We start from the raw sequence: 23113 nt of genomic DNA, 5'->3' as shown, positions 1-23113 counted from the left end.
TTCATTTGTGAGACTAAGCTCAAGGGTAATTACAGTGAGGAAGCTTAATGCTAAACTTGTTAATGTCTGTAATCAGAACTATTTCCTCAGTGTGGAAAAATTGTTAGACAATTACACTTGGATATGATTGCTCTGGTAGGCAGCAGAGGCTGTGTCAGGAGAGGAATAGCAGGAGGCAGAAGTGTGCTATCAGCAAATCCATCTCTTGGCAATCTGTCCTCAGGATTCTCACCCCTTCCTCAAGTTTTGCATTATTAATTAAGTTGAGAAGTCATCATCCTTCTCTCTCGTTCAGGTTTGGTTCTGTGGGCCATGGGAAAAGGGAAAAAAGGGACACCTCTGCCTTTTTTCCTTTTTTTTTTTTTTTCTGATATAAATGTCACTAGCTTTTGTTTCTGGTGTCCTGGTCAATGAGCATGGGGAGGAATAACTGATTTAATAGATGGCACTTTACTTCCCAGTAGACTCAATTTTTTTTTTTCCTGTTCCACAATCAGTGCTTTCCAGTGAAGAGATATTTAAGTGACCAACTTTAGGACTGAGACTTCCCCTGTTTTGCCCATCTGGTGGACTCTTCATTAACCTCATGGTGGGGAAGTGTCCTGACAGGGTGATTCTGGGCTTACTTTGAAGGAAAAGTAGCTGGGATCCATATGGGCACAGGGATCACACAAGCACAGCAAGAGGGCACAAAGTCTTTGTGAACAAGGACATTTTCTCTCTTGTCTCCTCTTCTGACTGAGCTGTCAAAGCCCTCACCTGACCAGAAAGTTTTAGAGTTATGTCAGGTATCCTAAATGTGTGTATTTCCTTCAGGTCAAGCTCCAGAAGGAAGTGAGAATATCACAGCTATTTGCACAAAGTTCAACTGTAAATGAAAAGGCACCAGTGCAGAGTGCCAGGAAATGCAGGGAATGCTCTGTGTGTGCAGTAACCCTGCAGGACATGCCCTGTGATACCCTGCAGTGACACCTGGGGAGAACAGACTCCTGTAGGACCAGCAGACACTGCAGACTGAATGGATCCAAGCACTGTGGCTTTCCAGCTAAACCTGGGGGTCCTCCAGCACTCCAGGCACTGCACCTTGCAGAAATCCTCATTTGGGGTGATGTCCCATACAGTGATGCTCTTGAAAACCGATTTTCTTGGTATTTGAAGGAAACCCTCTGGTTGTGCTGGGCTGGCAGCACCCTCAGATGCTGTGTTAGTTTATCCTGTGTTAGTCCTGAGCAGCAGTCTCAGCCTCCTGTCACACCTGGGGCAGGGCAGGAAATGAGGGTACAGTGATGTACAATGATGGGACAGGGCAGAGAATCACAACAGTAACAGTGGGGGAAGTTGTGAGTTGAGACAAAGACAGCTTAACAGGTAAAGCAAAAGCTGCCACAAACAGGTAAAACAAAACAAGGAATGAATTCTCTCCTTCCCATGGGCAGGAGGTGTTCGGCCATCTCTAGGAGAGCAGGGCCCCTGTAACAGCAGCAACTTGAGAAAGCCCAAGGTCCCTGGCCTGGGAATTAGGAGGCATGGGTTTCTGTGTTGGCTCTAGCACTTAGGCAAAGCACCTCCTGCTAGCTTTTGCCTGCCTTGTGGCTTTAATCCAGCCTTCATTCTCCTCCTAAGTTCAAAACCATTTAAAATTTGTTATTTAAAACAACAGATTTATTTTCTCTGTTATTCAGAAAGGCACTGGAGCCTGGGATGGCTGAGCCTGTTGTACTGTCCAAGGTTTCCTGATCTCCCTTGTGCTGCCCTTGTTGCAAGGAGCAGCAGGAGACACAGCCATCTCTTGTGTTGTGGATGTCATTCCTCAAGATTATTCCCAAATCACTGTAGATACCATAAGAAACTATTGAATAACAGCTTCTAAAATATCCACCTACTCCTCCTCTTTTTGTCTTTATTAAAAGCTAAAGAGTATTTCTAATGTGACAGGAAACATGCTCCATTGTTTCTCCCTTCCTTTTGACTGAAGTGAAGCAGCTTCCCTGCACAAAGGTACCCACTGAATAATTCGCTATTCTGAGCTCTGGTAATTTTGGAGCCTAACTTACTTTAACTGTTGCAGTTTCAGAGAGACAGCTGGTAAAGTTCTTCCCTGTCATTAAAGCTCAGTGGGGTTTTGCCCCACTTGCCAACAGAGACCCAGAACAGCACATGGATTCCAAGGAAATCCATTCAGCTGAATCATTTATGAGATTAATGTTGGTGGTTGGATGCTGTGAGATCTTCCTGCCCACCAGACTGCAGTAACCTCCATGACACTTTTGGCCAGGGTAGTGGGATAACAGGTGTAATAAGAGACAAAAAAAGCTGCCCAGGAAACCTCAGAACCAGACACGACACCCATGTGGTGCCAGCTCAACCTGCTGAGCCCTGCTGTGCCCAGGGAGGCTGCCCTAGGGCTGGGGAGCATCCCTTGGGATGGGATGTGTCCCAGGCATCACTGTGGCACCCTCCACCCCACCTGCAGGGCTCAGGGTTCAGGGTTCAGTGTTCAGCTGATGCTCTCCCACAGAGGTGATGGACAGCTGAAAGCCAAGCTGCTGTGTGGATATAGGGAACTTGGAGCAGTGAGATTTTGCAGTGAGTGCCACCCTGATTCAGGAGGTGAGAGCTTGCTGTTGCCAGCCTGGCTGGGATGCAGGGGGTGGAGGCAGAGCCCTGCAGCACTGGGGTTTACAGCCTCAGGTGTTTCAGCCTCTGTGCTGGGACACAAACAGCTGCTCTTAATAATTTATATTACAAATGCCCAGCTTTGATCCACCTGCAAACTTCTTTGTCAATTTGTGTGACATCAGACTCCCCAGAAACTCCTTGCTCACAGGTTTTGGTTTCCACTGGGTATGGCTCAAAGAACAAAAAGCCAGCAGGAACAGTGAAGTCCCTGGCACTGAGTTATTTTTCCATGTCACATATCTGTGTGTGCTGAAGTGGTCACTGGGCTACCGTGGCATTGGTACAGAAACAGGGCTAGAAAACAGGAGAGCACAGGACTGTGGTGCTGACAAGGCAGGGTCAGCTCATGGTTCTGCTGCCCTTGAGGACTTGGGAGCCAGCTCAGGCCATGGTGACTGTGCACCAGCACTGGAAACTGCTCAGGCATTAGTCCTGCCTTCCATGCACAATCGTTTTCTCCCTTGGGGTTAAGAGACACCTTCAATTAAAATGAGAATGTTTTAGTCTGCTCTGCAAACAATGCAAATGCAGTGCAAACATTTCACTGTCTGATGCTTGGTATTTCTGCATAGTCTGGCAATTCTGTGTACAGCAGATAAAGCAGCACAGAAAGAAAGTTCTTGCCTCATTTCTCTCTTCTGGCCAAGACAATGCACCTAATGGCATGACATGCAATCTGTCAGCCCCACATACACACACAACTCCTATCTCAGTCTGGCTGATACCATTTTTCCTGGGGTCCTTGGAGGCTTTGTGCTCCCCACTTCCATCCACAACTCCTGGCTCCTGGTTGGAAGCCACCACTGCCCCACCAAACACTGGTTGTAGCAAAGCAGCAAATTCAGTCAACAAAATATTTCTCAAACAATTCATCTTTTCTGCTTCCCTGCTCTCTGTTCAGGGCACTCAGACCAAACTGCACAGCATGGCAGTGCTAGGGTAAATGTCTTTGTTTGTGGGCTGGTGCCCCTGCCTCTGTTTTTTTTGTCCATTTAGCCAGGGCCTCCAGAAAAGCTGGTTCAGCTGAAGGAATCACCCTGCTGAGGGGCTGGAGAGTGCCCAGGACACAGCTGCAGACAGGCAGCACCTGGCAGGGACAGGCTCTGCTGGGTGTCTGTAAATCCATCTTACAGTCAGCAGGGCAGGCAGGGTGGCCAAGGTGTTCAGTGCTATCAGGTGTGTGTCTCCAGCTTTGTTTCCCTTGCTTTGGCAGGATTTGGGGGTGCCACAGCTCCTTTGAGACATAAAGCAAGGATGTGGCATTCAGCACAACTGGGGAGCCCAAATGTGCCATTTGCTATGGTGAAAGGTAATAGAATAAGGAAACAACTCCTCTGTGGGAAACTGCTGCCATCCATGGCAAAGGAGGAGCAAAGGGCAGGGGGTTTCCATCCCCAGGTGCTGCTTTGTATCTCAGAGCAGTGGTGTGCAGGACCTGTGTTTGAGTAGTTGGATCTCGCTGCTGGCAAGCTGGATTTTGCTGGAGCTGTGTCCTGTTGGCTTTCCAGGCTGTGTTCCCTGTGCCATGCTGTGTGATGCCTTCATGGTTCAGCTGCTGGGGAAAGCAGGGGAGTCCTGCAGTCCCAGCCCCGACTGGACCAGCAGGGTCAGGAAACAAAGATACAGGTGCCAAAGCAGCAGGGCATGAAAAAGTTCAAGTGCTTCTCACAGAGTACAGTTATTTGTTCATCCCTCCTCCCTCCCCTGGGTCCATCCCCTCCCTGATTTGGTCCTTGCTTTGCCAGGAACACACGCTGGTAAAGAGCTCTGAAAAACCACAGTGATTCCTATCCTGTGGGAACAAAATATTTCCTTTGTTGTTACTCCTTTGTGCAGCTCCTTGCAGGGGGCCCAGCAACAAGTGCCCTGTGTGACAGGGATAAAGCAGATTTCTGTGGGCATGGCCGAAAGGAAAATATGACTTCTTCCCTTGTTGCCACAATCTTGTTGACTTGCTGATGTGTTGCACGAAGCAACTCACACAGATTTTCTTTGCATAATAGTAAAGGCTTTTCTTGGTGTGAAAAAAGCAGAGGGTAGTGGGGAGGATTTACCATAGGGAGAAGAATTTTGATCTTGTGCTGGCTGTTTATCAGCTGTTCCTTCTGGAGCTGTGAGCAGGCATGGCAGGTTGGAGCTGTGCAGTAGTGTCCCCTTTGGAATTGCTGGCTGTCCCCTTGAGCAAAGACTTTGGATAGACTTGTGTGGCCAGGGTTAAAACCAGCAATACCTTGTTCTGGTGGGGAAGATGGGCTGGAATGGAGGGCTGCAGACAGCATGGAAACAATTTTCTAAGTATAATAATTTATTTTTTTTTTCTAAATAGTCACTCATGCCAGCTCCCTGAGTTGGGCTGTGGGCATGTTGAGGGACTTCACCCAGCTGTGCCCAGCAGTATCACCTCTTGGAGGATGTGGAGGCTCCTTGTGGTCTCAGGGGCTCTTTTAGGGGCAAATTATTGTCACAGGTATGGCTGCCCACACAATTTTCCTTTATCTGCCCCATCATGTCATAACCCCTGTGTCCCACACTTTTCCCTGTGGCTGCTGAGGCAGTCTGGGTGTTATGTGGTGGCCATGGGGGGCTTGGAGCCAGGTGAGTGAGGAGCAAGGGTCTGAGCTGTTTGATGGTTTTTCCTCCTTTCTGGCCAACTTTTAAAATCATTTTCACCCAGGAAGGAACAAGCTTTGACTGCAGAAGAGCAGATGATCCCCTTGGGACAGGCTGGAGGGAGCAGGGAATGCACTGATGCTGTGCCAACAATCCAAAATGTCCCCAGGAACCTGCTTGGGGGGGAATCTGTGTAGAGAGCTAAAGGAAAAACCCAAACAAAAGCTTCCCCAATAACACAAACCCAAAAAAGCACCACTGCCCCTACACCACCCTCCAGCAAACTTTCAAAAGAACCAAGCAAACATTTTAGTTGACTGAAGCCAAAATGCTCCCAGTTGTTCAGCTGGTAGATATTTAGTGATCTTGAAATGCCTTGGGAGGACACATTTCAGGCTCAGCCTTCCTGTGCCAGCAGAGGATTTGCCAAAACAAAGGGAACAGGGGAAAACAATCCAGTTTTTCAGATAAGCTCCCCACTCACTGCCCTCTGTACTGTTCTTGGCTCTCTCTTAGAGCCAGAGGGAATGCCTGGTACAGCCTGTCCCACCACACTGATGAGCTCCCTGCAAGCCTGGCAGAGAAATTAAGTTGAGCAGTGTGTTATAGGCAGGTTAAAGGGGCCAAAGGGAAGCTTGGTTTCCTCTCTGCTGACTTTTCCTAGCTTCTGGCAGCAGCTTTGGGAATGTTTGCTGGCCCAGTTTTTGAGAGATGATGTAGGAAATGCTCTTGAACCTTAGCAATAGCCTCAGCCTCATCAGTGGAGCTGAGCTGATTTTTTACCTGCTGATGGTTTTTCCCTTCCTGTTTTACTTTATGTCAGTGCATTGGAGGGCTTTATTGAAATGAGATGCTCATTTGGTGCCTTCAGTAGCTTTACAGCCCTTGTGTGGTTTGAAAACTGAGTGCAAGCTTTAAAGAGATTTGTCTGAATTCTGGGGCTGTTACTGAAATTGGTTAAGCATCCTCTCCTGCTGGGAAGGTCCCAGGCCTTAACAGAGGTGTTACAGTGGCTGCTTATTTTGCATTTGGAGGGAGCAAAGCCAGTTTCCCCAGTGCTCAGGGCACAGGCTTATTGCAGTGGGACCAAAACCCAAAATGTGCCAGCTGGCCAGTATTGCCTCTGCAAACCTCAGGCATGGGCCAGATGGAAGTGTGAGGATACAAGAAAAGGACTTCACCACTGTAATATGGCATGAAACTGCTTGCAAAAGCTAAATTGTGCTTTTCAGTGCCACTTTAACCACCTGAACCCCATGGGCTTTGCCAAGCTGTTCTGAAGGAGTAGCAGAGAGCTTTAAATTGATATATTTCACTAGAAAAATAGGTGATTGAGTTACTCTTTCCTTCGTATTTTGGCCAGTTAAGTAAAACCCACTGGGGGAAAAGGGGTTTGCACGTGTCTCAAAACTTGTGTTGCTCATTTCTGAAGCATTGCTGAAGATCTATGGTGACCTCTTTTATTGTGAAGGTCACAGTGATCCCAAATCCCTGCACCAGCACTGTTTCCAATGCCTGGGGCTCCAGCCATGGAAGGGCCTTGTGCTGTGTGGCTGGACATGGAGGGGGGCTTGCAGCAGGGCTCTTGCCCTCCCATGGCAAGCAGCCTTTATGTTCTGACAGCTCCAAGTGTGAATGCTCAGTTACATCACCCTGAGCCCCTCTGAGCAAGCAGTGCTGTCACACACAGTTGTGCTCCTGCTCCCTGGAGGCACTGGGGAAGGTTCCAGGGTTCCAGCACTGAGGACTGTGTGTGTCTGCAATGACCTTTCCAGGCTGCTGGGGATAAAACGTGGAGGCCGTTCGTGAAACAAAGAGTTGCAACCCAGGGAGACTGGAGTGTTTTAAAATGTGCCTCAAAGAGCCAAATGACCTTTACAGCTTTGTAGCTAAATTTAAATTGCTTTCCATTGAGGCAGGCTGGGGGCCAGATTGAGCTAGGTGTGTGCCAGACCCCATGGGAATTAAACTGTGGCACTGGCAGGGAATGCCCCAGTAAAATCTCACAGGTCTGTGTGTGAGTTTCAAATGAGCCACATTTAATCCATAAGTGGGCATTGGACTGAGAGTACCTGGCAGCTCCTGGGGGCTTATTCACTCTGAGAGCATGGGAAGCATCTCCAAGGTGTTTTCCAGCTTGGTTTAAAGGTGCAGCTGCCAAAGGCAGAGCCAGCCCTGGCCAAGCTGTGATGCTGGGGTGTGGGATGAAAGCATGTGGGGTGCACACCTCATGCATGGGGTACGTGGTTCTTGGGGTCAGGTTTTATGTGTGCACTGAATTAATGTGTCTAAATATACATATTCATCATTCCCCCACACATTCATGTCCTTCCAGCAGTGAAGCTGAGGAGATAAATCAACTGCCCTGGGCAGTGATGCACTTTTGGGAAAGACCAAGAAAGAAAGAAGCCAGGACTGATGAAGGAGCTGGATGGCACAGGCCCCTGGCCAGGTCTGCCACCCAGCCCATCCTGGAGCGTGATTTTGGAGAATGTTCATCTCAACAGCCCATGGCAAAAGGCCATGGCAGCAGGGCACCCTGCCACCAGCCTGACTCTTCCCTGCCCTTCCCCATGGCACAGAGCTCCCAGCTCCAGTCCCTTCTCTCCACTGTCCCTTCATTTTATACAAGGCATTGTTCTCTCTTTCCTGCAGCCCAAGGAAAGCTGAAAGTGCAAGAATTGCCCTTGGAAGAAAGAGGCAGTTGTTATAAATGAGAGCACCAGAGCAAGCAGAAGATGAGGAGCCCAAGTTGAGCAGGGTCCTATGGCAATTCCTTCTCTGTGACCTGGCTCACCTTCAGTAAGTGGGAGGTGCCAGGCTGACACTCACCCTTTTCAGACACAGGCAACCTCTGGTCCCACCCACTCATCATCCCCCAACCCACCAAAGGTGTGAGCTAGCTCAGCTGCAGAGAAATGAGGCAAAATGAGGGGGAATGAGCTGCAAGTGGACACCCAGTGAGTGAGCTGGGGCACAGGGCACAGGCACCAGCACCTTCATGGGATGTGGTTTGTTGTAAAAGGAGTGAAAAGCTCAGAACTGCACAACCCTGGGACTGCTGGGTGTGTGGGGTGTGTGGGGCTGCCCCAGCTCAGGGCCATGCCAGGGCTTTCCATGGACTCTGTGGCGCTGGCAGCACCCAGGCCACCTTCCAAGACATTTCACATGTGCACAGAGACTTTGTTTCATATTTTATTGAATTTCATTTATATTAAATTAAAAATATATTTCTGACAGATTCATGTAACAAAAAGGCAGAACAGTTTTCAAATTGTTCAGCTGGGATGAGCGTGGGTTGATGCAAGGTGGGTCGCAGTCTACATTTGCCTTAACAAACAGATAAAGCTCTACCCCAAGGACCATGAGGAGAAACTCCGGGCTGCACACGGGAGTGGGGAATAGAACCACACAAAGAGAAGATCCAGAGGTTTCTTCCCAGCTTCCAAACAAGACAAAAGGGAAGGGAAAGGAAAGAAAAAAAAAAAAGAAAAAACCCGAGAAACCATGAAAAGAAGGGAAATTATGCTAAAGTATGTACCTAATATTAACCCAGGTCAGTAAGTATTTTAACAGTGTATAATTCCCAACAGCTAAAATATGAGAAACGAAAGGTTAAAGTAACATTACGCCACACACGATTGGCATACCCTACTGTGTAAGCAAGTGCAGAAAGTCTGAACACACCACAACAGTGCTAAAACACAGAATCACACAGAATGCTGAAAATGGTACTTCTAACCAAAACCAGAGGGTGGGGAGGGGGAGAAAGGAAAGGGGAGGAGCGGCTGAAATCACAAGCAAATTACCTATATACAAATCAACCCTAAGGACAATTATGTTCCAAACAATGGTGTCCACAAGGAAAATAAAAGCAACATTATCCTTATTTACAAATGCAACTAGCTGTGTCTTTAACAAGCTATAAAAATACTATTCACATTTTCAAAGTAACATACAGTAGGTATTGAATTTCTTTTTTATTTTTGTTCCAGAAAGGCAGCTAACTCTGAATGCATCACTTTGCAAGAAATGAGTGTCTTCCCCAACATGCTGACATTTCTCTTCTTCTGAAGGTACTTCATAAGGCAGAAGTATTGTTGGTTTATGTTGTGGCTCTTCCAGAACTCGGAGGATTGACAGAAACCCAGCCCACCCCACCCGTGCTGCGGGTTCCTCTGGGCTGGGCCATGCTCAGGAGTCACCAGGAGCTCAGAGCTGCCCCGATGTCACCTGCCAGGTGGGAGTCTTTCACTCCAAGGGGACAGTAATGTCACACCCCAGGCCTGAATTTGAGCCTCATCTGAGAAGTCAGTGGTCCAGGACCACCAGGTCAGGAAATAAAATTTGGCTATCTCTGTTCTTAGAAAGAGACTTCTTTTCCCCTCAGTTTCCCTTCCCTCTACAAGGACTGATACCTATGGAGCAATTCCAGCTTACAATATTGGGGAAGTAGCAAAAACTGGGCAAAAGAAGGGATTAAAATCATTGTGAATAATGTATCAAATGGGTACCAATTTGCATCTTTAAAATGCCATTAAAAATTACCAGTTTTCTCATTCACCCGCATTTTCCTCTTGCATTGCCCCACCATAAGTACCCCCACAAGCAGCCAGTAGCTACTCCCCATCCCATGTCCAGAGGAACAGTGATTTCATGCATTCAAAGTTAGCTACCCCCTACACAGCTGCTCAGTTAATAATCGACCCATTTAACAGCAGGACCAGTTTATGCTACATATGTCAGAGTACCTTACCTCGAAAGAACGGCATACATATCTACACTTAGAAAATACCAGTCACAGTTCCCTACTGTGGTTATCCCAAAAGGGTTTAGTCTTCAGAGTGCTATGGACAATACAGTGTTTCCCCCCTAGGAGAGCTCAGAGGTTGGGCTGGGGACCAGACTGCGGCAAACAGCGCTCAGTGATGGCTCTGTGTACTTGTGGCCCTGGTCATGCCTGAGCCAGCAGCCCCAGGGTGCTGGGCAGGATGCACCTGCACCCCTGAGGGTTCATCCACAACACCACTGGAGCGTGATTTCATGGCTTTTTTATTGGTGAGGAGAGAAGAACTGGGACAGAACTACTCACACTGCCTAACACCTTACAAAACTCCCCTTAAAACCGCTCTCTTCCAGGGTCCACAAAGCTCACTTCTAAAATTAAATAATAAAAAAGAAAACAGCTTTGATTCCTCTTATATCCTACTTGGCTTCCCCCTCAAACCATCCCCAGACCTCAGCTGGAGAGTGCCCTGGGCAGAGGGTGTCCCTCTGGCTACAGTTCAAGCCCCACTGAGTCCCACCACCATCAGTCAGACCTGAACATTCACAAAGTTCTCTACAAAGTGCTCTGCATTGTCCAAACTTACAGGCAGATCCTGATCCAGCCTCACCTGCCTGTGATTTCCTCAAGAGCAAGGAGCCTACCATCAGAACAAACCACTGTTCCACACAGTGGTAAAATAAAACTGTGCTAAAATAACATTAAAACTAACATGGAGACGTGATTTTTGGACATTTTAGAGTGGTGCTTCCAACCACATAGCTTTATTTTTGTTATTTGTTCCCAGTCTGAAAGCCCCATTTGTAATAGACCTTTTCCACCTTTATAACAAATGCTCAGCAACAGGCAGAAAATAAAAGAGAGGGAATCCTGCACACACAGTGGTGCTTCACTGAGGCTGCCCTGTGGGACAACTGCAGCTCCCTGCTTGATGGAATGTAAGCACTGCAGTCAGCCACCCGACCCCACCCAGCCCTGGCTTTCTGAAAAACTATCTGAACCCAAATCCATGATTTTTACATGACCACAGATGAGCTGTTTTGTCAGCAGAGGCTGAAGATACACAGGAGTGAGACTTTAGCAAGTGACAGCTGGAAATAAGCAGGTGCAAAGACTTCATGTGCCACCACCTTTTGAAGAAACCTTGCCAAAGGCAAATCGAGGTGACATTGTCCCCTCTCAGAGCCAAAGAAGTGACTGAAAACTGCAGGCCTGGCTCCCATCATTCTAAAGCCTCTGTTTCACCAGTCCCCCTTCCAAGCATGTAAGCACTTATCTGAGCTCCACAGTTCTGAAATGCACTTGGGAAACCAGAGTGGGAGCCCCGGGACACCAGCTGTGCAGGGTGAGAGGAGCAGTCAACCGTGAGCACCTCTGGTGGTCCCAATCCTTCCTCCCTGACGGGCTGGCACATTGGGAGTGTCCCTGCTGCAGTGGCTGCTGTCCCTCTGTAAAGACATTCCTGCCCAGGGTTCCTGGGCTGCCAGGGAAGCTCAGCTCATGGGGATGCTTCCAGCTATCCTGGGGAATTGCATGACCAACAGCCTCGTTCTGCCTTTGGCAGTCTCCTCATCTCCCAGATGGAATAAAGGAGCTCAAACCCCATCATTCCATTAGCTGTCACCATGATGTGCACCACCTACACACACACACACACACCATTAGACCAAAAAAAAGAGATTTTTTTCTTTAATATCTGATTTCCATCCCCAAAACCAAACTGTATTTCTAGGCTGACTCACCTCACAACTCATATTTCTCTGTGCTCCACCTAAAGTTATGGGAAAGCTGGAACCACAGTCAGGGCTGAGCTGCTCTTGCAGAGCTGCCACTTTCCTTCCCTCTGGGCTGGGATTGGAGGCGAGATCTTCAGTGGAAACAGGTGTCAGATCATTGCATATGAGTCTTGCAATGAAGAAGCACATTTTCTGCCACCTAAGTGGTACATCCAGGGGTGATACAGCATTTCTTTGTACACAGGAGAGGATTTCAGGGTACCTGAAACAAACCTATGTGGTGGCTCCTACTGCAGATATATTTCCATCTCTTGCTACCTGAGAGATGTGACCTGTTTGAAATACAGCTGTAAATACTCTGCTACATCTAAGCCAATGGTCTTGTAAAAATCCCTCCTGGCTGCTCTGCAGAAAAAGAAAAATCTGAAAAGATCTGAAGAAGTAAATGCAAAAAGTTGTTTTCAGCCAATTATATTACAGTGAGTCACTCAGCCCCAGTGTCTGCTTGCAGTAACCCTCAGGTAATAACAGGGAGGACAAGTAACACTGAAGAGATCAGGAAAAAAGAAGCTGTTCTCTTTCCTTGTGCCTTGGACAACAGCTGATCCACACTCAGGTAAAAATGTGCTCTTGAAAAGTTGGTCACTGCTCTCCCATCACACAGGCCATGACAGGAGGAAGGAGAACATTTATGCACAGGAGACTGCATTCTAAAACCCATAAAATCTAAGTGTGCTGTGTGCAGATACTTCTGGAGCACTAGAGAGTGAATTACACCCCAAGTACTTCTGTTGATTTGCTCACCTGTTTGTGAGCCTTGTGTGTGCTGACAAAATGCAGTTTGTGTGGATGTACGTGCTTTTCCCCCAGACCTGTCGTCATGCCTTAAAGAGCCTCATCTTTCATTCCCTATGAATCCCAGTTGAATGGGATGCCATGTGCACTTGCCCAAGTTCTTTCCCCAAGCCAGCAGCAATGCCCAGGAAGGCAAAGATGGGAGTCAGGGACAGCAGGGACAGCCATGTGTTTCTGCCGATTGGATTAAAGCAGCCAAAAAGTTCTGCTCCCAGTTTCCCTTTTTTTTTTTTTTTTCTCTTTAGTCATGATTAAACTATCTGTTGCAAAGAGCTAAGCTCAGAACTTCTCTTCCAGAGGAAAGGGGCAGGGCTCAGATAATTGCTGCTCTCTGGGTTGGTTCACAGCACCACACAGCCCCATCTGTTGGGCAAGGGGCAGTGACTGGCACGGCCTGGAACCCAAGGGCCAGTTTTGGCAACTGCAATTCAAACCAGAAGCTCAGGAAATAATAAGAAAAATAAATTGTGAAGCTGCAGTGTGTGGAGTTCTCCCTCATCCTGAGTCACTGTGCTCATTAAGCCTCTGCCATCCCAAACCCCACTAGCACGGCTCTGCACGGCTCATCCTGGCTGCCAGGCAGAGCCCAAGCTCCTGCTCCAGCTTTCTTGCTGCCCCACTAGCAGGAACATCTGCATTTCCATGCTACTTAATATATTATAGCACACCCACAGTCAACAAATAAAATTAATAAATAATTCAAGCCTTGTAAGAAATAAAATGTTAAACTGTTAAACCCCACCAGTATTTACATTTGGATTACTCCATGGGCTTGTTTCTAACATGAGCACTACTTCATCACCAGAGGAACAAACAGGCCTCACCTTCTGTGAGCAGCTCCATCCCAGTGCCTGGGTCTGGATGTGTGCCTGCCTCTGCCCCAGCAGCCTCTGAGTTCATCTCTGAATTCATCTCTGAATTCAAACATGTGAGCTGCACCAGCATTTTATTTTATTTTAATTTTTTTTCTCCATTAGGAGTTACTCTGTCACAAGATTTGTTCAGGGACAAATCAACCTTTCTCCACCTACCTATGGCACTGCAGGCAGCTGCTGTGCTGGAATGGGACACCCACATTCCCGTGCTGCTCCCTGTCCCCAGGCAGCTTGGCAGCATTGTCCCTTGGCCTGTGCATCACCCTGTGAGCACTGCTGTGGGCACACCTTCCCTGGAGCCTCATGCCACCCTCTGTGTGTCCCACTAAGATGGTAAGGAGCTACCAGAGGCACCCTCAGTGCAGGATTATATCCATCTATCCATGACAGTGGTCTGCTTGCCATTTGGTCTTACCACCACAGATCTTGACCCAAGATCTCCTTTAAACAGCTCAGAGATCTGTGCCTGTTCTTGCTGCTTTTAGAACCTTCAGCTATGTACTTGATGCACATCTGGTTGCAGCTGGCCTGGACACAGCTGGTGCACAAACAGCTCACTGGCTGAACCAGCCTTGTAATCACACACTGTTTGTTTTCCATCAGCAAGGGTAACAACCAGCCCAGGTTTAACATCTCTTCACACCTTTGTCAAGCTGACCCACAGCCTCTAAGCTTCAGGTAACTATTGCTTGTTTCTTACTGCCTTCCTCTGCTTCCCTAAGATTAAAGGTGGCAAGCTGTTGGAATGGCAGGGATTTAGAGGAGGGTGATGCCATTTCCAGACCACTGGCTGTAGCTGGTTTTGTTGCCAGGTTAGCTAACCCCAAAGATCTCAACTCTAACAAAGCTCAAGTGCATAAACTGAAATACTGTTGCACACCCAAGATTGCTTCACACCAGGTATTGTTTCTTCCCTTTAAAAGCCTTGATGGATAGAGACAGGCAGATCTCCAAAGGGACCTAACAGTTCCTTAAGAAGTTTGGTGGGAAGCAGGCTCACAAATGCTCTGACACACGGTTTTGGTGTGCCTGAGGGAAGCCTTGGTGTCTCTGGCCCTTACGCCTCCTTTCCCAGCTCCATCTGCCCCAGGTCACTAAAAACGTCCAGAACTCTGGTTTGAAAGAGATTTCCAAAAGGAGCAGGTCAGGGGGGTGTTACCTAAAAACTGAGGTTGATAAAAGCAGAACTAAGTGCAAGGAGACTGACTCATACTTATTTACATTTTTGACAGAAAGCTCTGCAAATCATGCACATTTTGACTTCTCAAACCTCATATGCACTGTCTTCTGTGCCAGAGTAATCCTCCTTCTAGAAAAATGGCATTCTGTACTGTGCTGCAAGCCAGAGCAGGACATTTGCCTCTCCTGATCCTTTCCAGGGCTTGCTCTGCTGTCCTTCACAGAGCAGCAGGAAGAGCTGGCTGCTCTGTCACTGTATTCTCTGAAGCAGTCACTGCATTGGCCTCTCAGAAGTGGTAGACATTGTTCCAAAGACTTGATTTGCTTCGTTTTGGCATTTCCACAGTCATCCTTTACAAATAATTTATATTTCTTTTTTTTTTTTTTAATTTAAAATTATTATTTTTGTATGTTGCTGGTCACTTCCATATTGCTTCATTCAAAATCCAGAAAACAGTTCAAATAAAATCAGAGGTTAAGTGCAAACTAACTTTCCAGTGAACCGCATGTGCATTTTCTCCAGTCCAGTGTCTGTCTTCCAGTTTAAAGGACCCTTCCCACCCCACCCCATAGAACATCAGACTCTTCAGTTCTCTGTCTTGTTGCCTGACAGCATCCCCAGCTCCCTTCATGACCATGAAGAAGAAAAAAGGGGGAAGAATTAGTGACAATCTTTTGAAATGTTTATAGTCAGCAGGTATAAAACAGGAAAGCAAAGCTTTTGGCATACAAATCTTCATTTCTTGGCCTGATTTTTAGCTTCAAAAGGAACATATTGGAGGTGTGGTTTTGTTATTCTCTTCTGAAGGATATTTTGTGTTTAAAGTGTTTGTTGTGTTGGCACACATACAAAAATGGTCATGTCAGGTACCAGTTCTGAGCAGGAGTCTCTGTGGCTGGGAATTGGCACGAAATCACGGTGTGGCTCAGAAGAAGGGTTTAGCTGTGTGTGGGAGTCACATCATCATTTCTTGGAAAGCCACAATGAAGATCTGAATGTTTTTGAAAAGCTATGTTAGCCATTTCCAGTTGCTGGGATAGAAACTGTTAAAGAAAGAAATTGGATTCTCAATCTCAATTACTACGCTATCACACAGGATATAAAAATTGTCCATTTTTCACCCTGATGGAAATTGCATGGAGATTTCCAGGAATGCTGTACAGACTCTCATCAGTTCCTGCTGAAAGAATCAGCCTTTCTGTGGCTTTCCCTACAGTGTCTGGTTGAAGCACTGTGAACGAGCTCGACAGCAGCACTGCCACTGACCTTTCCTGGTGCCACCAGGGAAATCTGGGCATCCAACCCCCTGCATCTGCCAAAAGTGGGAAAGGCCAGGTTGTACACTCCTTCTTTCAGTCTCTTTCCTTCCTTCCTTCCTTCCTTCCAGCTTCCCAACCCAATCTGCAACCAACTCCAAGACATCCTTTCACTTAGAAATATCAAAAATGAGTGAACTGGCAAGAAGAGGAAGCTCATGGGAGAGAGAGAGAGGGAGGGAGGCAGGAAGGACGGGCAAGGGCAGGGAGGAAGGGGGAGTGAGAGAGTACGAGTGAGGCAGCTGGAAGGGGTTGCCTTTCCACTTGAGTGAGAGCACAGCCACTACACCACGGTGTTCCGGTGTCTGTAGGGCGGGGGGGGCAGCACAGTGCCAGGCTTCAGGGAGAACTCAGAGAGGTATTCAGGGTTCTCTGCCACTATGGGCCGGATCCGTCCGTTCTGTTTGTAAAAGTATTTTGTGCTGTACTCTTGCAGGTAATCCGGGTGCTGGAGGGTGCTCCGTGGGGGCAGGCTGTGGTTCCAGTAGTCTGGGTTGTCAAAGGCCTTCTTGGCTTTCTCTGGCAAGTTGTTCTTCAGGTACTCGGCGTTTTCCAAGGTGTTGGCAAAAGTGTTGAGGTACAATGGCTCGTTCACGTACTCGTCCTCTGCTTTGGGCTGCCCGTTGGGAGTGCTGTGGTACTCTGGGTTGTCCACAGCTTGGAGATCGCCGTTCTTCCGCCGGGAAACAAACGGGTTCTCTTCCACTGGGTTTAGGTAGTCTGAGAAAGGATAAAAAATGAGTCAGCCAAGAGTGGTAATAGTCCATCCATGTACCATCACGTACAAGCAGTGCTTGGACTAGAGCACCCTCTCCCTCAGCCATTCCAAGAGCTCAAATGGGATCAGGAGCCAGCTACGTTAAACACTTGTGAAAAATGAAGTTTTTACAAGCTAAACAGACAATGTGGGTTAAAACAGATACCCTGGGAGACTGACTTATCAAACACACTGGCCAATTAAACTACAGTTCTGACTGAGTCACAGCCCATGTGCTCCCCTGGACTTCCTCTCACTGTATGATCTACAGACCCAAACACACTGACTGACTTCTGCCTCTGCAGCCTTGGACCTATTAGCAAACCCTTTGTTCTGCAGTCCTTCCATCCAGAGAACTCTACAGGAGTCTTAGCTCAGCCTCTCTGCACAAAGCCTATCCCCAAGGGCTAACTTTTAAGACAGCTTCATTTCTAAAGGAACAATTTTCCTGATTAAAAACCGTCCATCCCTGAAGGACAAAGGGTCTTGAAGCATTATGAAAAAAAAATTATACAAATGAGCTCTGGAAAGGAAACAAGGGAGCCCTAGATCAGCTGCAAAACGGGACTTGGAGCAGGTTACAGGTGCCTCAAGTCACTTGCTGTGGATTAACACCCCACTTCCAGCAGCACGGGGCTGCTCACGGGCTCTGCACACACCTCCACAGAGAGTCCTGGTGCAAGGGATCATCTGGTTTCATCCAGAAGGGGGCCAAAACTATGAAAGGCAAAAGGTCAAGACCCAGTGAACACCTTTGAATCCACAGCTGTCACTGAATATCAGCTGAAGAGTCGGATTTTTAACTTTTTTTTTTTGTGATGACAGCCAAGCAGTGCTTTGATTTGCACCCTGCAGCTGGCATGGAACACGCAGTGTGTGGCCACACCGTGACAACCCTGAGTCTGTGTCCAGGGGGTCAGGAAGGAGCTGCTTTCTCCTGATCTGCTACTGTCCCATCCCTGAAGGCTCAGGTGGCTCCTGCAGAACTCTGAGGATCCCCAGGGTGCACCTCTATGGACACATACACTTGGGCTCACAAATCACTGCAAAGGAGAGACTCCCACACCTGCTACTGCCAGGGCTCCCTCCATTCCTCCATCATGTAACACAAAGGACAAGTGACTTCCAAATTCTTAGCAAACACAAGTAGTGACTTGTCATTTACATTTGCATTTATTAATTTCTTTGAAGCTAATGCAAAGTTTTGGAAGCAAATTAATAATGACACATCCCCTTACATCTAAATGACTGCTATCATTATTTAAAGAGGAAGAAATGAAAGAGGACAAACTGGGAAGTGCAGCATGCTGAGCTGGCACAGATTTAGGCAATCTTCCCCTTGCAGTGATACTCTCTTTAAAGCACATCTTGTTCTTTCAATCCCAGACTTCTCTTGGGTATAAAATGCCAGCTGTGTGTATCAGTTCTGTGATAGGTTCAGCATGACATTTACCAAGCACAATGCCAAGAATAAGAAGATCAATAAACAAAGCAAAGCTGGGACTATGGCTGGCTGAAGATAGATCCTTTCCTTGGAAATAACTGAAGATTTTTGTTTGGCTAAGAGAAGAGGCCTTGGCTTTTTTTTCATTCATCTTGCTATTTCTCAAAAAAAAAAAAGTAAAAGGGAGACTTACCAACTTTGACATACTGGCACATTTGAGCATTTCAAAGTAGAAAATTGAGAGAAAACCAAATCCCAGTGTAAAGGAATATTAACCTAGTCAGAATGCTTCAGCCTTGCTGGGTAACTAAATAAAGCCATTTTTGATGAAAAGCAGCTGATGTAAAAAGAGAAGAAATGCAGCCAGGCCAGACCAGGAGGCTGTCTGGAAAGGCAATATTTTACCTGTTTTAGGTTTGTCTCTCATGGGTGTCATGTAGCCGTCCTCATCCAGCTCTCCCCGCACGACCCGCTCCGGAATGAAGACAGTGGGGTCAGCGCTGTACCTCTGCGTGCTGCTGTCCTCTTTTGCCAGGGTTGCCACCTGCTTCTGCATCGTGCCATTGCAGCAGGTGTCTTCAAAGATCTCTGCTGTAGCCCCTTGAGCAACTGGGGCCTCTGGAATGATGCAGCCTGGAGCCCTGTAGGGCATTGGCACCTCCGTGGTGTAGCCACCATCCCGGTACACAAACTGGTTCTGTTGGGAGAAAGAGCACAGCATGGGAAAGGAGGCTCCTAGGGGAGAGGTTTCAACAGCAAAGTCATGCCTGTGCCTCCTGTGCCTGCCCTGCCATGCTGGGCAGGGGAATTCTGCCCATCCTGCGCTTCCAGGCTTTGGTCTGCACCCACAAAGCATCCATCTGCCCAGCAGGGATAGAAATGGGGCAGGAAAGCTCGGCTCCTGCTAGGCATGTGGAGGCTGGACACACACAGCTGCAGGAGGTGAAGGTGGTATTTCCTCTTCTATTACTCTGGCAACTTCCCCTGATTTCTGATCAAAACCTCAGGTTTGGGAAATCTCCTCCTGACTGGGGCAGAAGCCACTCTCATCTCTTTATTCCTGGAGTGGTACTTTGAGTGTGTTGTGTCCTGTGGTGAGAAGCATGGGGTCACCCACACCAGTGGGATTCCATGGAAGGGCATCTCAGGCTGCTGAACTGTGTTTGTATTGGCACCTCAGCTCAATGGGTTAACTCATCCTACCATTTTGTCTGTCAGCACGGGCATGCAAGGAACTTTCAACATCATGCCCTATAGATAGGAAGGAAAGATATGCAGATTCATCCAAGCCTTTTACCTAAATGTTTTTTCAAGAAAAATTGTCAGTTTTGGGTATGGGTCCTTAGAATCTGCACACAAATTCAGGCTAAGTCTGCAGATCTTAGCTATTTGATTCCCTATATATACACTTCATTACCTGTTGTCTTCTGGCTCATTTGTGCAGGAAAAAGGAGTTTAAAACAGAAAAAAAGTAGTGAAGAAAGGAGGGAAGCCTGAAGGATGGAGGTTGAATGTGGAATACTTACTCCTGACATAGGGATGTAGGCAGGAGGAGGGCTGTGTCTAATTTCACTCCAACAGAAAAGAAAAATGGATGATGGATACATAACAAGAGGCCACATGAATTAAACAAGTCACATGAGCTGTATGGGCTAATTGGGAAAAACATGCACATCAGCCAGATTTCCTAACTGCACCCAAAATTCAAATTCAGCCAGGGCAAATGCCTCACCCCCACCAACATGCTGTGTGTCTCACCAGTGCTAGACAGAGCCACTGATCCCACCTGGGCTCTCTGTGAATGAGGACACTTTACCAGATGTTACTTATTTAAAGGGAACAGACAACATAAACACTGGATACAGACTTTGCAGTAAGCCTCCAATTTCACAAGTTGCTTGTGCAAGAGGATTGTTTGGGACAATTGGGAAAATCCACTTAATCAGGGAACGCTGTGAAAACTGGAGATGCTGTGATTGCCTCTGAACCCCTCCAGATTTACAGTTCACTTGTCATGACACATGGGCAATGACATGCTACAATGCAGAATGTGTTAGACAAATGGATAAAAAATCTCTTGAGCCTGCCAGATGCTACTTTAAAGCCACACTGATGGCTCTGAGACACTGCAGTGTTGCTTTTTTCTCAACCTGGAAGTGAAAATTGAGATAATTTTATTAAGGAGGTAATATAAAAGCATATCTTTATTTGAAGGCCATCATGGGCAGTTATGGAAAGATGGCCCCAAAAGTCACACTGGGCTGTATCACACCCCTTTCACTTACATCTCCCTGTTTCCATGAACTTCCAAGGTTGGTTCATTATTCTGGATGAAAAAGGGCAGAGCTGTCTTGGAAGCACTTTCAGTTCACATCTTTCAGTGATTCTTGAAGACAGCTTAGAAAAGCAAGTGTTTTGCCAATAGGCTTGACTTTTGGCTATAGCCCTCTGCCAGTAAAAGTTTAGAAGATGAGCAGCTTGGAAAATACTGTTCTAGGATGGCCACATGATGTGTCTGTGGGCTCTGCTCCACCCTCAGCACAAAAGGCTAAACCCACTATCCTATCTTCAGCTCTTCTTGGCTGTGACTCTAATATTTAAACACATACTCTGCAACTATAACAACACAAGGCCCTCTTAGCACAGCCCTGTCCCAAGGCATCAGGAGACAATGGGCTGCCATTGATGTGTTTATTGCTATTCTTGCTGACAAGAGCTTTCCAGGCAGTGGCCTGCCAACTGAGATCACTATAATTCTGCTTTTTCATGCCTCCCCTTAAGTGCTGTACTAAACATATCTATCTTGCAACTCCCCTTACCACATAACACTACACATGGCCCTTCTCCACCACTGCTGTCTGCACATATTTTTACTTCTTTACTGTTTTTCCTCATGAGCTGATACCCTGTGGCCACTATTCCATTAAAACAGGAGGCAAAGAAAACAGCTGTGGTGCCATTTAGGTGGCTTGAAAATTTAATATAGTTGTTTAAGAGTCCTTAAATTGACTGGTAATTGCAATGTGAGATCATAATTTTTTTAGGCTTTCAAGATTACCCTCAGACAACTCTTACTGGTCAGGACATGAATCACACTGAGAGAAGAAAATCTATTTGGATTTTAACAGGTAAAATGTAAATAGCTTGTTTTGTATGTGAAATCCAATTTACTTTGTTGATTTTTGGTGGATGGCAGCGGGGGTGTTGTTGTTTTTGCATTTTAAGTACTATTTTGAAAAATCAGCAGGTGTATTTTTACTGAAAACTCTATAATTTTGGATTTCTGATCCTAAAAGTCTCACCAGAATTATCATCTCTGTCTTTTTGGGATTGACAGAGACCTTAGCTGCTTGCTCGAAGACCTCACTACATAAGCCTACTTAAGAAGTCTCAGCTTGTATACTAAAAAATAAAAAATCAATACTGCTTTTGATGGGGTAGTGTGTGTTATATCCATTAGTTGTGGAGAGCACACATCCACTGACAGGGGAACTCATCACACTCCAGAAGGAGCCTCACTTTTTTAACTGCCCTCCCCAGAAATGCCTGAGATTTCATTCTGTACACCACATGATTGAATTTTAGGCAAAAAACATGAGAATGCAGAGAAAGAATAAAAATCCAAGAAAATGTCTCCTAAAGCCTTTTTCACTGGTATGAAATACCAGTGACACATCAGCTGTTATAACAGCTAATGTTTGTGTAAAATGAGCCTTGATCCAGGAGTGGTAAATAACATTTCTGTGAATATTGGCTTGTGTTACTGCTTTCTATTCATTAATTTCATTTTCCAATTCCTTGCTTCTAAAACCTCCTAAAGGTACTTAAAGGTAAATATCTCCTCCTTTATGGCAGGGACATAATATTTTCTGACTGCACCTTAAGCTGTAATGAAATCAGAGCCTTGTTGGGTCCAGCCCCTTGCAGAGCTGGTTTTCCTGGCCACCCACAGAAATGTTGACAGGCTTGCACAGTCATTGCTGCTTCTTGCTCTTAATCAGCCTGATAAACTCATGGGACTGAAAGATTTTTCTCTGCTAAAGGCAAGACTTTGCCACCATGAATGTACACATGTTTGAACCCACTCTGATACTGCTCAAAGTGCAGAAACCCAACTCCCTCTTCCTCTCTTTCTGCTCTGGCAACACTTCTTTGTACCATTCAGCACTCCTGGGCTGTGTGCCCCAGAGACAACTCATCCTCCTCCTTCCCCTAGAAACTCTTCACCTCATTTCAAACCAAGGGAGCACCCAGGCTGAGCCACCAAACCAAAGCATTGTAAGATATAAGACCTTGCTGCAAGCACCAAAATTTCAGCCTTGCCCAGGAAGGACAGCTGATTTATGGACAGCTTGAATAATATTTGGGATGGTCTGGTGGGGCTACAGGCAGAGCACACAATGCAGTGTCCCACCAGCCCCCAGGCAAACTCCAGCTACATTCCAAGGGAGCAGCCTGGTATTTACAACTGATCCAAACTGAAATTCAAATAGGAAAGATCATTCCAGGAGAACAGCCACCTCTGCCTGGCTGCAGTCCTGCTTCCACAGAATTTGCAGATTACTCTGCCCTGCTCCAGACAGCAAACATTTCTGAGATGAAAATTAAAGGAAAAAACATGCAGCATGAGATCACTGTGTAATGTTAAATAGGAATGGAATGCTGTTTGTATAGAAATTGCTAGAAGACTTTGGGGGTTTCTGGGGGTTTCTGCTCCCAGCCCCTGCTCAGAGAAGGGCCATACATAAAAAGAAAGGATTTGACACCTCCCTGGGCTGTTAAGGTTCAAGCATATCCATCCTTACAGCTCACAGCATCTGACACAAGTGTGGCATTCCTTGGCCACAGTGTTGGGGATTTATGGGAAATTATGAT

At 46.7% G+C, this 23113-nt stretch overlaps 1 protein-coding gene across 1 annotated transcript in view; it reads right to left on the bottom strand.

Moving 5' to 3' along the window:
- Positions 1 to 8471: 8471 nt before the first annotated feature.
- Positions 8472 to 23113, bottom strand: part of ERBB4 (erb-b2 receptor tyrosine kinase 4) — a 547664-nt gene continuing 533022 nt past the window's right edge. The window contains exons 26-27 of the mRNA XM_033064273.1: positions 18644 to 18935; positions 8472 to 16757 (exon numbers count right to left, since the gene is read on the bottom strand). Coding sequence (XP_032920164.1) covers positions 16321 to 16757; positions 18644 to 18935 — 729 coding nt within the window. The 3' untranslated portion in view covers positions 8472 to 16320. The remainder of the gene's footprint in view (positions 16758 to 18643; positions 18936 to 23113) is intronic.

This window comes from Catharus ustulatus, chromosome 7, assembly GCF_009819885.2.
Source record: "Catharus ustulatus isolate bCatUst1 chromosome 7, bCatUst1.pri.v2, whole genome shotgun sequence".
NCBI lineage: Eukaryota > Metazoa > Chordata > Aves > Passeriformes > Turdidae > Catharus > Catharus ustulatus.
Note: the sequence above shows the minus strand (reverse complement) of the source record. Positions and strands in the feature narration are given on the sequence as shown.